General features: G+C 35.3%; 1 protein-coding gene across 4 annotated transcripts in view; it reads right to left on the minus strand.

Moving 5' to 3' along the window:
- The window catches only part of LOC124985314 (jerky protein-like), a 51090-nt gene that overhangs the window by 23437 nt on the left and 11873 nt on the right, over positions 1-15780 (minus strand). For 3 of the 4 annotated variants that reach the window (XM_047553940.1, XM_047553941.1, XM_047553939.1), the window contains exon 3: positions 8290-11511. The exons of the other annotated variant lie outside the window; for it this stretch is intronic. In XM_047553940.1, coding sequence (XP_047409896.1) covers positions 9634-11292 — 1659 coding nt within the window. In that variant the 5' untranslated portion in view covers positions 11293-11511 and the 3' untranslated portion in view covers positions 8290-9633. Of the gene's footprint in view, positions 1-8289; positions 11512-15780 lie in introns of those variants that run through there. 4 annotated transcript variants of the gene reach the window in all.

Raw genomic sequence — 15780 nt, forward strand, 5'->3', positions numbered from 1 at the left:
AGAAATAGAAAGTAGAATAATGATTACTGGGGGAAGCGGAAAAGGAGGGTTGTTTAATGGGTATGGTGTTTCTGATTTGCAAGATAAAAAAGTTCTGGATCTATTGCATGACAATGTGAATATACTTTACTGAAGAGAACACATTTAAAAATGTTTAAGAGAGTAAAATTTATATTTAAAACCACAACATAATTAATTTGGAACAAATGAGTTACAAAAGTTCCTTTGTAAATTCATTTTTTAAACATAAAATGTTTCCAATAAGAAAGAAAATGACACATTAAAGGAATAAAACTGACTTCATATATTGCAAAAAGAAAAATTAGAAAAATAATGCCAAACACTTAACAAGAAAGGGTTGTTTTTCTTATTTTATTGTATCAAATATAGGGAAAGGATAAACGTAATTAAAACAGATCATGGAAACATACAGACTCCTAGAAAACCTTCAGTAAAAGCAAGGGAAAATCTAACTGATTAGTTTGTTTTCTTATGTATTTATACATAGATTGCTTTCTTGTGTATCTGCACAGAAGATGTAAAATTAAGTATCACAAAAGACCATTACACAGTTCTACCAGTGCAGGTTTTATCTGTGATTCACAAGTATCTGAACAAAATCATTCCCTTTAATCACATTTCATTTAGTTTTAAAAATTCTTTTCCTGCTTTATTGTAAAAATTGCTAATATTTCTATGACTTCCTTTCTAAAAATTTTTAATTAGTTAATAATCTGCACTGCTGGGGATTGAATCCAGGGCCTTGCACATGCTAGGCAAGTGCTCTATCACAGGCTTATCCCTAGCCCTCTAATTACATTTGATAATATGTCTGAGGTAGCCTTAAAATTTTAAATGAATCTTTCAATTTTGTGGAAAATTAATTACTCAAAGATGTTTATCCTGTGGTACCCAGAAACTCTTGGCACCATCATATACAACAATGCCAGATGAAGAGGCAGGTATAGAAATCAGAAAATTCTTCTGTATCTGATAGGGAATTAGTTAAATGAAGGTACATGATAGTCTGTTAGATAGTCATTAAAAAAGATTAAAATAAAGGAAATTATTTTACAATAAGTAAAAAGAAAGAGAGGGAATGCAATGAAAATATTGTTGATGACTATATAAAAGAAATAGCAATAATAACAATAGTGGGAATATTGGAACATACACATATATAAAATTCCCCATAAATAAATAAATAAATAAATAAATAAATAAAAACGTTAGTGGGTTTTGGGTGGTAGATCTTCAGAAGAATTTTTCTTTCTTTCATTTTTTCTTGTTTTTCTCTTCATATTTTGTATAAGTCTAAAGTATTTATTAAGATAAAAATAAACTGGGTAAACAAGATACTGTGGGTTCAAAAATCTCACTTATGAAAACCTGAATTTTAAAATCTCTTATTTTGGCTGTTCAGAGGACTCATTCTACCTCCCCATCTATTTAAAAAAATGTTAATGTTTTTTCAACAGTTGAATGAGATATAAAAGTACTTTGGTAAATATAAAGATAGATCCAGAACTAAATGGCTCAGTTTTCTCAGTGGCTACACTCCTTAGTAATTTAAGATTTCATTTTGAATAATCAAGTTGATAGTGGTATTTCAGGGGATAAATTAATTTAGAACAAAATGGAGTTCTTTGTTTGAAATAAGTTTAAAGAAAAGTCTTCTATCTAGAAATGTGAAATTATTGTTGAAAAGTACATAATTTTAAAATCTTCTGAAAGAACATCTATGTGGAAAAGTCACTTCATTTTACCTCTCCCTTACATACTGGGTTTATTCCATTTTTATGCTCTTTAATAGTACTATCATTTCATTCTGGCAAGCACAGCTTTATATAAGCATAAATCGTGTGGAAGTTGTATGATGAGAATGATTTACATTCTGTCCTTGGGACATACTGCATTTATCTAGTGTAAGATAATGGAATGTCTTGTTATAGGTGAGATAGTTCTGGGTTTGGATTGCAAACCTGATAAGACTCAAATCCTTGGGTCTCACCCATTTGCCATCTCAATGAACGGTCACAGGGCAGCTCAGCTAGAATTTGCAGCTGCTGCTCTCCCTTGCTCAGAAGCACCTGTTCTGCAACAACTGGAGCTTGATCTTCATGAGTTTCTATTTAGATGGTGTGCATAATTAGAAGAATGTTTTTGAATCGTCACTCTGTTTCTTACTAATGTAGGAGGACTTTGGATCAGTAACTGAAATTCTATGGCAGGAAAATTTATTGCGATAATTAATATTCTCCATATTCTGTACTCACCACCTCTTTTTTCTTTTCTTTTTAAAATTTTTTTGTGGCACTGGGTATTGAACCCAGGGTCTTGTGCATGTGAGGCAAGCACTGTACAACTGAGCTATATCCCCAGTCCCTTACCACCTCTTTTCTAAACAGAAGATTTGGTATTTTCTTGCTGTAGGTGTTCTTTTCTTTTCTTTTTCTTTTTCTTTTTTCTTTTTTTTTTTTTTTGTGGTGCTGGGGATCAAACCTAGAATTTCACACATGCTAAACATGCACTTTACTGAGTTACACCCTCACCCACATGCCTCAGATTTTTTATTTTTTTATTTTTAAAATTTGGTATCAGGGATTGAACCCAAGGGTGATAAATCACTGAGCCACATTTCCAGCCCTTAAATTTTTATTTATTTATTTATTTTTTAAATTTTGAGACTGGGTCTTGCTAAGTTGCTTAGGACTAACTGGCTGGCTTTGAGTTTGAGATCCTCCTGCTTCGGCCCTGAGTTGCTGGGATTACAGGTATGCACCACTGGACCTGGCTCTTTTTTTTTTTTTTTTCCTCAAAAGCAAAGCAGAAAGTTCCACAAAGCAGTATTATCTTGTAAAAGCTTAAACTCTGTTAGATTCTGTTAGCTATTCTGAGAAGAGGAGAAAGGAAAAAGATTGAGGGCAAGAAAGAGGAGACAAAAAAGTCTCTGACACTAAAAAGTGAGGGACAGGGGTAAAAGGATTCCTGAGATTTTGAGTATCTTGGTGCAGTGGCTGGAGGGGGAAGCTGGTGCTCGCTGAGTATGGCTGTGTGGTGGAGTGTATCTTGAGATTCTGAAGATACTGGAACTCAACCTCTCAAAGTTCCTGTCATCACAGGTCACACAGGAGCCACTGACTGGTGCAATGTAGAGTATGCTTTTCTGGGCATCTAGCAGAGCTGTGTAGATAGAAGGGAAATGACAGAACAGCCCTCCCCATGCTTTACCACACTGGGCAAGACCCTAGAATTGGAGTCAAGTTTTCATAGGAAAGACCTTGAATGGCTGAGATGTCATTTCCTCCATTCCAATGGGATCATGCCAGTACTTGGTTTTAATTAAATTTAAGGAAATGGACTATCTGGACATTATTTCTTATACATATGATTTGTGCACATTTCTGCCAAGCCTCTCTGAACCTCTATTTCCTCATTACATCCTGGAGATCAAAACGCTTGCCTCATTCCGTCAATGTGAGGATTATGCAAGGTGATATGTTAAATGTCTGGGAGAGTGCTTAGGCATATTTAGTAGCTTCTCAGTTGCCATTTGTTATTTAAAATTTTTTTAAAAATTCTCTAATATGGGACCCTAAGAATGAGTAGCAGAAGGTGGTCTCAGGACTTAGGCAAGTCTAAGGTTGAGTGGCAATGTTTCAATAGTAACAATAACAATTACAGGAGTCAGGCATGGTGGAACATGCCTGTAATGCCATTTATTCTGAAGGCTAAAGTAGGAGGATCACAAGTTTGAGGCCAGCCCAGGCAAACTAGTAAGACCCCATCTCAAATACACATTCAAACACATATGTATAGCTACTATTTTTTCTTCTTTTTTAATTGTAAACAAATGGGATACATTTTGATTCTCTGTACATGGAGTAAAGGCATACCATTTGTGTAATCATAAATTTACACAGGGCAATGTTGTTTGATTCATTCTGCCATTTTTTCCCCCTTCCCCCACACCTCCCCACTCCTCTTTTCCCTCCATATTAAGAACCTATTAGAAGTTAGGGGTATACCTCAGGGGTAGAGCACTTGCCTAGCATATGTGAGGCCCTGGGTTTGATCTATAGCTAGGGAGAGGGGGAGGGCCAGAGAGAGAGAGAGAGAGAGAGAGAGAGAGAGAGAGAGAGAGAAAGGGAGAGAGAGAGAGGGAGAGAAAGGGGGGGGGGTAAAGAACATAGTAGGGCATGTGGCACACGAATTCCTGTAATCCCAGCAATTTGGGAGGCTGAGTCAGGAGGATTGCCAAGTTCATGGTCAGCCTAAATAATTTAGCAAAGCCCTGAGCAACTTAGCAAAATCCTTTCTCAAATAACAACAATAAAAAAGGGGTCTGAGGAATGTGGCTCAGTGATTAAGTAACCCTGGGTTCAATCATGATACCCAAAACTAAATAAATACATAAAAAAAATTTAAAAATAAAGAATTTATTATGGACAGATACTCCTGAACTCTGAGCTATAAATTCTGCTAGTGGTTTCTAAACTGTTCTGCAGAGTTCTAGGAACCCCTAGAAGGTCTCAGGAGTTGCAGTGGAGTGCAAAGAAGAGATGAAGCAATTCATGTTCAGGACTGCATTCTCTGCTTCAGCCAGATTGCTTTGTTCTTACCTGTTTATTACAGTAATCCTCTATATAACATTTTTTTCTGAAAAGTAGTACATTAAAAAAGTCCAAAAACTTCTTCAGAAATATTGGATCAAAATGGCAATATAAGCTGGGCATGGTGGCACATGCTTGTAATCCCAGCAGCTTGGGTGGCTGAGGCAAGAGGATCACAAGTTCAAGATCAGACTCAGCAAAAGTGAGGTGCTAAGCAACTTGGAGAGGCCCTATATTTAAATAAAATACAAAATAGGCTGGGGATGTGGCTCAGTGGTTGAGTGCCTTGAGTTCAATTTCTTTTTTCAAAAGAAAAAAAAAAATGGCAATATAAATGAATACAAGTTTATCTAGTTGCCACCTTCTCTTGATCCAAATCCTAAAACTAGCCCAAAGGAGATATCTGATAACCTTGCTGATTTACAAAATGAATTGCTTTAAATGGACCAGAAAATTTGGGGGAATTGATGAAAGACAGAAAATAGAATTGGGGAAACAATGAAGGAAGGAGCAACTACCCCAAACTTGCAAAGAGGGCATCTATAAATTATGAGACAGGCTTTGGTATTGCTCTAAGCTTGAAGAAAATGGATAGGGGGTCCAGAAGGAAGTCTCAAATCAATATTCAGTGTGATTTTTCTTTTACACTCAGAGTCTTTTACACTCACTCTCTTTGTTCTTCCACTGTGCTATGAAGTAAACCACAAAAACAATTTCAGTGAATGGTAACACTTGGCTATTACAAGCAGGGCAGTACCTAAGAGGTTTGTGTACCCCCAAAAGGAAGCAAGAGTTCCCACGTCCAGGTGTACTACTGAGCAACTCTGCCTATAATCACAGGAAGCCAAACAAAACAAACAGATAAGCACTCACAAACAAACAGGAAGCTGAGCAGATAAGGGAAATGCAAACATTAAGGACACAACCAAGAACTACCAAATATTAGGAAAACTGAAGAGTTCTAGAAGGAGAGAATGGTGGGAGTGGGCCAGAGGAAATATTCAAAGAAATAACAGAATAAAACATCTCTTTGTCAATAAAAAGACATGAAACTTCCAGTGAAAGGGCCTGTGAATGCTACTTAGAATGAATAGAAAAACAAATTTTAAAACCCCAGATGATACCTAGGCACTGGCTGGTAAAATTTCAGAAAACTAAGGATGAAGCGAAAAATCCTAGTATTTCTAAACCAAACCAAACCAAACCAAACCAAACCAAACCAAACCAAACCAAAACCAGGTTATTAACAAAGGAATGAAGGCTTTGAAGACATTGTAACAATATTTTCAAAGAAAAAGCATAAAATGAAGACAATTTAGACATGTCAAAATTCAGAGTTAATGCCCACAGACATTTAAAGAAAACAAATAAATAGGCTCATAGGAATTTTTAAACTTGGGAGTGTAAGAGAGAAAACAAATGTTATTTAAAACCCAAGCCAACCATAGTTACATCTGAATTCCAAAGGTGGCAGTTGGAGATAATTTGAGACTATGCAAAGTATGTTTCTTCTCAAATTTTCATGCACTAATTTTAGCATTCATCACTGTATCATATCTGCAGCAATTATCACTGTTATTTGCTTGATGACTTTCTTGATTTTGCTGAGGTTGGCTCTGAACTCTTGATCCCCCTGCCTCAGCCTCTGGAGCCTCTGGGACTACAGGCATGTGCCAATGTGCCTGGCAATATGATCATTACTTTGTTGCTCAAATTGTTTCAGTTTTGGTCATTAGGAGCTTCTTTATGTTGATTCTTATGTATCTTAGACAAGATTCATTTTAAGAAAAAAAATTTTTCCCTCTCAAGATTTTCAGACTTAGTTTTTTTTCTGGTTCTGCTGGGACTAATCACCCTTTTAAGAAACCCTAGTTCCTTTTATTGGAGAAGGGTATTTAGAAACTAAATTTAGGTGCCTGGTGTGCTTTTTAGTACTAGGAAATTGTTACTTGGCTCTCTTGGTGAACATATATGCATGTATACTAACCCATGTGTATGTATACTAACACATCTATTTCTGTATCTACTTGTGTATACGTATTAAAAATGAGTTACTAATACATTAGATTCTGATTCAACACCACAGGGTTCACTTTGGCTAAACATTTAAAGACTATAATGTCTTAAAGACTTAAAGTATTAAGTCTTAAAGTCTCTGGTTTATGTCGAAGTAACCATGACTAGTTTTTAAATAATGACTGAAATGCAAATGGCTGGAGGCTGTGTGTGTGTGTGTGTGTGTGTGTGTGTGTGTGTAAAGAAAGGGGATCCTGTCTACGTGTGGAGCAATATAATGCAGAATAAGGATTAAGGATACAACACTATGAGATCACCTATAAACTAACTCAGCAAAGTAGCAGGTCCTAAATCAGAGGTGAGTGGGAAAAATGTAAGATCCCTACGAGAGGTACATGGTACATATTTTTCCCTTCTATTTTCTTTACCAATGGCAAACTTCAATAGATGATAACCATACACTGACTGACTGAACCAGGACATGGCTCTGAATTCTCAAACTTGTACTTTAGGCAGTCATTATTTATCTATTAGAATTCCCACTGTGGATGATACTTTTCCCTAGGTAAAGAAATGAACAGTTCAAGTAAAGCATATTATTTGGAAGAGAAATATTATCTATCTTTAGAATTTTGGAAAAAGTACAGAAAAGCCTGACATAACAGAGTAAATGAGTTCCAAAAATTCAATTATGTAAGACCAGTTCCTAGGATCCAGCTCATGATACAAAGTTTAGTATCACTTGATGGTCATTTGTTTACTTTGGCTATCAATGGGTCAGTCTTTTAATCAATGCCTAAGATTTCCAGAGGAGCATAGTAAGGATAGGCATCTTAATTAGTTGGGACCCAGTTTGATTACTGATCCTAGAAAGAATACTGAGGACTCAAGGACCAGCTTTCACATCCCTATTTACCAAGGTGGAGTTGCTGCTATTTCCTTTCCTGTTGGGATTCTTTCTCCCTTCCCTGTCCTGCCTCATTCTGTACAATTTGAGCTCACCCCAACTGGAGAACAATTCTAAGTGGAGAATGGGAGCCAATTGCCATTCAGGTAATCTAAGAGTTCACTTGATGGTGAGTTCCCACACCTTATGGGAGGAACTAGCAGAGGGCAGGTGTACAAGTTAGAGAGGCAATTATGACAGGGGAATAGTGGGGAAAATAGAGAAGGCAGAGAGGCTACAAGGGTAATGTTTCCAGGGTCTTGGAGTAGCAAATCTTGAAAGCAAAGAGGATAGAATGTAGTGTAGAAACCTGTATTTGTCAGATCAAATAGGACAAGGAAAAATGCTCATGATGTAATATTAACTAAAAGTAATCTGGCAAACGCACACACAGAAAAACAAACAGCAACAACAAAAAACAAAACAAAAAACAAAAAACCTGTGAATACAGTTTGATTTCTAAGCGTGTCAATGTTTGTATTTTTTAAAACATGTTACTATGTCTGCTACTGGGAAAAGGTGAGGACAGAGTAGAGAATAGGAATGAATGGACATGGTTTTTGCCTAAGGCTTACTGTTTAACACAACAGATAGCTGTGAAAGTAAACAAAATACTAAGAATGAATATCACTAGTTATAAGATTGGGGATAAATTTATTTCCTTATTTAAAAACCATATTTTCCATTTTCTAGAATTCTTATGTATGTTTTTTATAATGAAAGAGAAGCAATAAATATTATATTTTAAGTGAACAAATTCTACAAAGAAACCAAAACAAAGTTCAGGCTATATCGAATCAATTCACATTCATCAGGCTGAGAATACCCTTATTTATTACATAGAATACCAATTTTATTTATTCAGTTATGTTCAAATTCTTATGATAGTGGAGGTTATACAAAGAGGGTTAAGGACCCTTGATCACAATTAAGTTCTTATTTATGTGGTGTTTGTGGCAGAATGACCTGAGAGAATATTTAGCAGACAGATACAGATTAATTATATTTATATGATGAAAAAGAGAAAACTAGAAGTAGATACATTTTATTTACATGAAATGTAATTCAACGTGGCATGACATGTTTTATATTCTGATGCAGGAAATGCTTCCAACTCTGGATGAAGATTTAGGAGATACTCAAGTACACATCATTAGCATATTACCAAAGCTTCTCTTAGGGTGATAAAATTTGAAGAGTGCTTATTATTAACTACATTAGGTTAACTTATTTAACTATTATATCGGAAAGGTCTTTTGTCCCACATTTTAAGAATAGAATAATACAATAATAGTAATAGCAACTTCATTTAATGAGTATTTTGTACCAGGCACTTTACATGGATCATCTCAATGGATCTGCAAAACAAAGGTTTAGTATTTCAGGGCCATAATCTCTAATCCAAAACCTTGGGGACCACATGTGTTTTGGAAGTGAGATTTTTTTTGCAATAGATAAAAAAATTGGAATTCTTTGGCATATAATACATATAGTATATAAGTTTGTAATACACCAAGTGGGTATGAAATTGTACCCTGTAATGAAACATATTAATACATTTCTGTAAAGAAATGTATGAAGGGTTGGGGATGTAGCAATGGTGGAGTGCTTGCCTAGTGAGTGTGAGGTTCTGGGTTCAATACCCAACACCAAATTACACAAAATTATACAAAATGGAATAAAGACCATAAATAAAATGATTTATTTACATAAATAAATTAGTGAATGTATCAGTAAATAAAATTTGTTGGTAAATAAACTTACTGGTAGATGAAATAGGATATAGACTATATGTACTTTAAGCTTCTTATTTCTTTTACTTTTGATAAAACTTCTCATTTTAAAGGAAAATTTTAAGTAAAAATTTAAGTTCATTCTGATGAAAACTAATCCATAACACAATAAATGCAATAAATGTTCATCACTTCTGGTTCCTAGAGAATCTTGGAGAAAAGGTTACACCAATATTACCATTGCCTATAAAACCAGGTGGCAGCTAGATATATGATAATGAGCCAGACAAAGAAGTGACAAAGAAGCATTACCACAAAGAGCTTTCTAAAAGGCCTTTTCCAGTGTCATCTGTCTCCTTAACACAGGTTTTTGTCTAAGCAATTTCTCTTTAATTGAGTAAATTGCCATGATCTCTTGCTCACTGATAAATGCACATTGTTCAAGACCAGCAATTAACTGGTCACACATTTTCACCAGGTGTTCTATAGAGATTTTTTCACCCGTGTTCATGTCATCGTTACTGCTACTATCTTCATACAGATCTGTATTTATATCCATTTCAGCAATTTCCCCCTCACCCAAAGGATGCACAACAGGTGCGTCATTATCAATGTTCAATATTTCTTCAATGTCAGCCTCTTCTAACTTATTTACACTTTCAGCTGATAAACTTTTGGCATAAGTAATAAGTTTTGATATCATGATCTTCTCATTAGAGTCTCTAAATCCTTCAAAATCCTCATCGGCAAGGTCATTTTCAAACATCATTGTAGCCCAAAGTTTGTGCCAAGCATTCGTTAATGTTAATTTATCAACATCATTCCAAGCATTAGCAATTGCATAGATAGCATCCTTAAGACTAAATTCTTTAAGGAAGTCCTGGATTTTCAGGCCTCTGTTGACTGAAGCAAGCATGCTGTTCAAGAAAAAGTGTTTATATTTGCTCTTCATGGACCGTAAAATTCCTTGGTCACAAGGTTGTATTACAGATGTTACATTGAGGGGAAGGAAGATGCTGAAAACATTACTTTTCACAAGAAGTTCTGGAGGGGGATGTGCAGAACAGTTGTCAAGGAACAGTAAAATTTTGCAATTGTCTTCTAATCCAGCTTTCTTGCAATGAGCTCGTGCTGCTGGCACAAAGTGTTTGTTGAACCAATCAGAAAAGATTTCTCTGGTTACTGATGCTTTTTTATTTGCATAATAATGCACAGGTAAACTGCCTATACCTTTTAAACATTTTGGATAAAGGTTTTTTCCAATCACTGCCAGTTTTATCTTGTGTGTACCTGCAGCATTAGCACATCCAAGAACAGTTAACCTTTGCTTGGCATCCTTGAAATCTGTTGGTACCTTTTCATCAGCCATGGTTAAGGTTTTTCTAGGAACATAGCACCAGTACAGAGCTGTTTCATCAGCATTGTAAATCTGTTCAGGGCTAAGGTTTCCATCAGATATTATCTTAGCAAATTCATCAATATAATTTTCAGCAGTTTCATGATCACCAGAAGCTTTTTCACCACACATCTTAAGATATTTGATTCCATGACGCTTTTTAAATTTTTGCAGCCACCCTTCTGAATATTCACACTCACTTTCAATGTTTAGTTCTTCATGATATATTCTAGCTTGTTTCATGACCAACAAACCAGTCAGTGGCATATCTTTGCTTCTCTGTTGTCGAATCCATTCAATCAACACACGGTCAAGATCTTCATTTTTGGCCCTATGTAATGTTTTTCTGTTTTTCATTAGTTCTTGGTTATCACTGTCACTGTAAAATTTCAGCAATTTGTCTTTTTGTTTTTTTAAGTCATATATTGTGGTGGTCCCCACACCATACTCTTCAGTAAGACACCTTACAGACACACCAGCATCGAGCTTCTGTAATAACTCTACTTTCTGAGCTATTGATAAAGACAGATGCTTCCTTTTCTTCTTCTCACTGTTATCCACAGGTATATCTTTAACTCTTTTGGACATTTTCCAATGCTATTAATTCCCAAGTCACAAAATGTCAGCAAATAACAGAGGCATGTGTGATGAAAGGATATGAGTGCTGAGAAAACAGAGACTTCATGTTTATCCACGGTTTGTTTTGTCGTCAAAGAGTCCTGGTGCCAAACACACAAAACACTTTTGAGTTTCAGAGTGTTTTCTGTTTTTGTCTTATTTTGGAATTGCAGAGTAGAGATTGTGAACCTGTATTAAAAATATCATTTTAATGATGAAAAGACGGAGGCTCAATGAGGGCCTTTTCAATTACTTGCCTGTTCTGCTTATATTCAGTCCCCCCAAATCTGACCACTTTACTGGACAGACTTTTTTGGGGAAGGGTACTGTCTGTCAAAAAGATTTGAATTGGAATATATTTTAGCAAAGGAACCTAACTATGTGACTGACATAGTTAGTAGGTGAGCCCCGTGCTGGGTAACATGGACATGTCTTGACAGGAAGAAGTTAAAGATCTTAAATTTATAGTAATTGAATATAGATTTTCTTTTTTGGATCAAATCATCTGGTTGGTACTTATCTGTTTGGTTACTTATTGCTCTACAACAAGTAATGAGGAAAAATGAAAGTAAAGTCTTTTCAGTTAAGTCTCCAGTACTCAACAAATTTGCACTAAATATCCATGCATTTAAAAAGTCTTTTTATTTGCTTGTTTTTAACCGTTCTATAAATTATACACCCAAAATATGACTCAGAATTATTAATCAAGTTCAGAATTAAAACACATTTCAGACATTCTAATAAGATGTTCCCTTTAACTTAGAACTCAGAATGCACTGGAGTTTTAAAATGATAGCATTTGTGGTTTGGGTTTATTTCATGTACTACTCTAAGAGTTCCTGTAGGAAGTTCAGATGTTCTTCCTCATTCTCATCATCCTCATCTAATGCTAAAGCCTGAAGACTACTGATTCAGTCCTAAGTCTCCCTTTTTCCACTAGGTACAAGAGCAGTCCTTTGGGCTGGGAGGTCTATGTAAGTCAAGCACAGTTTCCTTAATCACAGCAGAGTTTAAAACCCAGTAACTAAATATAAGAAATGTATAAAATTCATGAAGAGATGAAGAGATCATATTTGGTGGGGTTGGAATATTCATATTACTTTTCTACACTGGTCTCTATTTGATTGTAATAATAACTACCATTTATTTGGTGCCTTCTATTTGCCAGGTTGGTACATAGGCTACTACTTAAGAAGTATCAGACTCAGAGAGTCAACCTGCCCTTATCCAGCATTACAAACTTCTAAGTGAGAGCCTAGAAGTCACCTGACCATAACATTTTATTTATTTTTTCTTTTACTTCAGCATACTTTAATTTGCCTTGAGCAAATGTTCTGTATTCCTACCTCTCCCTTTATATAGTCCTTTCTCCCACTTTATTAAAGAGAGAAATATCCTCATGAATCTGGAATATTCTTAGGGTGCACCATATGAAGGAGTAAAAATCTGGTTGCCCACCAAAGGGACAATTTGAATCATTGATTTTGGGGAAGCTTCCTTGAATAATTAATACAAGCACATAAACCCCTTATGCTTGTCTTTCTTAATATATTTATGTTATTAGTAAATTTTTGCTTTAGAACCAAGTATTTTGGCCCATGCTAGAGTGCTGTAAATTAAAATGGGAAGTGACTATGACTCTTGCTTTCGTGGACTAGTGTCAAAGAATTCAGTCCTCTGGAGAGAGAGATTTTCGTCATCAACACAAAGACAGTTAAAAAAAATTAAAAACTTTTTAAAGGAAAGCAATTCTTTGCAACTATTTTGAAAATACTCATTCTATAATTTGTCATTAGTTGCAAAGACAAGCACCTCAAAATACCATAAAATGTAGTAGTAGTAATGCTGATACTTTTTTACTGTAACTTTTAGGAATACCAAATGGGCCCTGGTGAATATATATAAAATTTTTATAAGATTTCTCTCCTAAGGGCTGGGGGTATAGTTCAGTGGTACAGTGCTTTCCTAGCATGCGTGAGAAATTGGATTTGAACCACAGCATCACCACCAAAAAAAAAAAAAAAGGTCATGTTCTATGTTTTGCCTCAGCCTCTGTTACTACCTAGTAATAAGTATTTGTGCACGTTAATTAGTTTTTTAGTCTTGAGTTTTTTCCCCTATAAAATGAGAAAGCTGAACTAGATCATTTGTAGGCTCCTTTAGATTCCTAATATTCTATACCTCCATAACTTAAGATTGATAAAATATTTCCATGGATGACAGAAACAAAAAACATTTTTCCCTTTCCTTCTCATTTTCATTCTACCCTTCCTCCTATTCTTCCTTCTTCCCAATATTATGAAGGCCCTGTTTGCATATAGCAATGGCTACATTTTTGGAGGTATTTACTGAAATTGGTCTCAGTATTTTATAATTACATTAATTCAATGGTTTTCCTTAACCAAAAATAATCAAATTATTCATGACATCATTATTTTCCCTAGTAACTGAAATTTCAAACACATATACTAAGAATAATATTTTCTTTTTTTAAAAATATTTTTATTAGTTGTTGATGAACCTTTATTTATTTATTTGTATGTGGTGCTGAGAACTCACACATGCTAGGCAAGTGCTCTATTACTGAGCCACAATCCCAGCCCCAAAGATAATATTTTCTAAAATAAAAAGATCATATTGGCATGATCCTACTTCTTTCCGAGACAGCTAGAATCTTGAAATAGCTTGTCAATATAAAACTCTGGAATAAATAGATTCAATAGGCAGGTCTGTGCTGATTGTTGAAGAATATGTATGTGAGGTCCACTAGTACCACCTTGTGTGATTTCCAAACCAATGTAAAACAAGATCTGTAAATAGTGCCCTTTTGATTATAAATAGTTTCATTTTGGTAATTCCAAATGTATGTTCTACTGGGTCATATGATTTTTCATATTTGCAATATTATGGGCAGTGAGGAAGGTCTTAAAATGTTAGTGGTGTGCTTTTCTTGTTCTCGTGCATCTGTGCTAACTTGTGGAAAACAGATTGTTATATGAGTGACACAAAGACAAAGTAACAGTTAATATTCAACTGAATGACTTCCAAAAACGGGTAAAGTAGGATAGGGAACCCTGTGAAGAAATGATTGCTGGCTAGCGGTGGAGAGCTATTTGGAAGCCAAGCTATCCCATTTGAGTGAGCATGTCATCTTTGGGTCAAGAAGTCACAGGTGCCAATGTTATCACTGTCCGGCCACTGGAGCCACCCACATGTAGTCACCTGGCTAATGCAGGTGGAGAGAGTCCACCTGTGCCCTAAGACTTTGCTAAGTTCACACACAAACTGTTCTTTATACCCTTATTAGTACTCGCAATTTTCTTCAAAACAATGTAGATTCCTTTACCACCAGAGGATGCCAAAAATTAAATAGAAATTGAAGTCCCAGTTATGGTACTTAGAAGGATCTGGATGGCAGAAAACCCATTCTTAGTTACATGAATGTATTACACACACATGCACATACATGAGCGTATATGCTGGGGAAATACTAAATGAGATGGCATACACTCAAACAATACTTAGTAAAAATGATAAATCATTTTTAGTTCATATTTTGAAACCAGACCCTGTGTTGTATACAAGTATATGTGTGTGTGTGTGTGTGTGTGTGTGTGTATTTGAAAGAGAGATACTATCATTGTTTTCAAGTATGTCATAGAATGTTAGGGTGCAGTGACATTTGTAAAACTTCATTCACTGCACAAATATTTATTGAATATCTACTATGATCTAGGTACTATAGTTCTAGATACTAGGGATCTAGGAGTAAACAAAAGGGATTAAGGTCTTCATCTTGTAAGCTTACATTGCGAAGGAAAGACAGCATAAATAAATAAAGTAATTTCAGGTATTTTAAGTGTTAAAAAAAGTGAAATAGGCCAATGTGATAGAAAGTGACTGGTTGTGGGGTAAAGGGAACAACTTCAGATATGACTCAGGAATAGTGAGCAAAGATGGCCTCTTTGAAGACAATGTAGTTAAGAAAAGTAATGGGAAGGAGTTTGTCATACAAAGAACAGAAGGAACAGAAAGTGCAGAAGCTCTCAAGTAAGTATAAGTTTGGTGTGTTCTAGAGAGATAGCCAATGATGCCATCTCTGTAGACTCAGGGGTGAGGAGTCTCCTTCACTGAGGAGGTGATGGGGTCTTACAGCCTGGTACGCAGTAGCCCAATACACAGTAAGTGCTTAATAAATTAATTCTTCTTTAAATTAAATTAAAAACATGTTCATTACAAATTTAGGAAAAGCTTATAGTAAAAAGTCCTACCCTTTCACAACTATAGACCTGCTTTCCAGAGGCAACTATTTCATAGTTTGTTTTTAGTTATGAGTTACTGTATACACCTTTAAGTAGTATCTCCTAATGTTATTTCTTCACATATCAATTATAGAGATTATCCATTTACCTTCCAAAATAACAGATAAACATTTAGGTCGAGATAGTTATATTTTTT

Source organism: Sciurus carolinensis, chromosome 5, assembly GCF_902686445.1.
Source record: "Sciurus carolinensis chromosome 5, mSciCar1.2, whole genome shotgun sequence".
Lineage (NCBI taxonomy): Eukaryota > Metazoa > Chordata > Mammalia > Rodentia > Sciuridae > Sciurus > Sciurus carolinensis.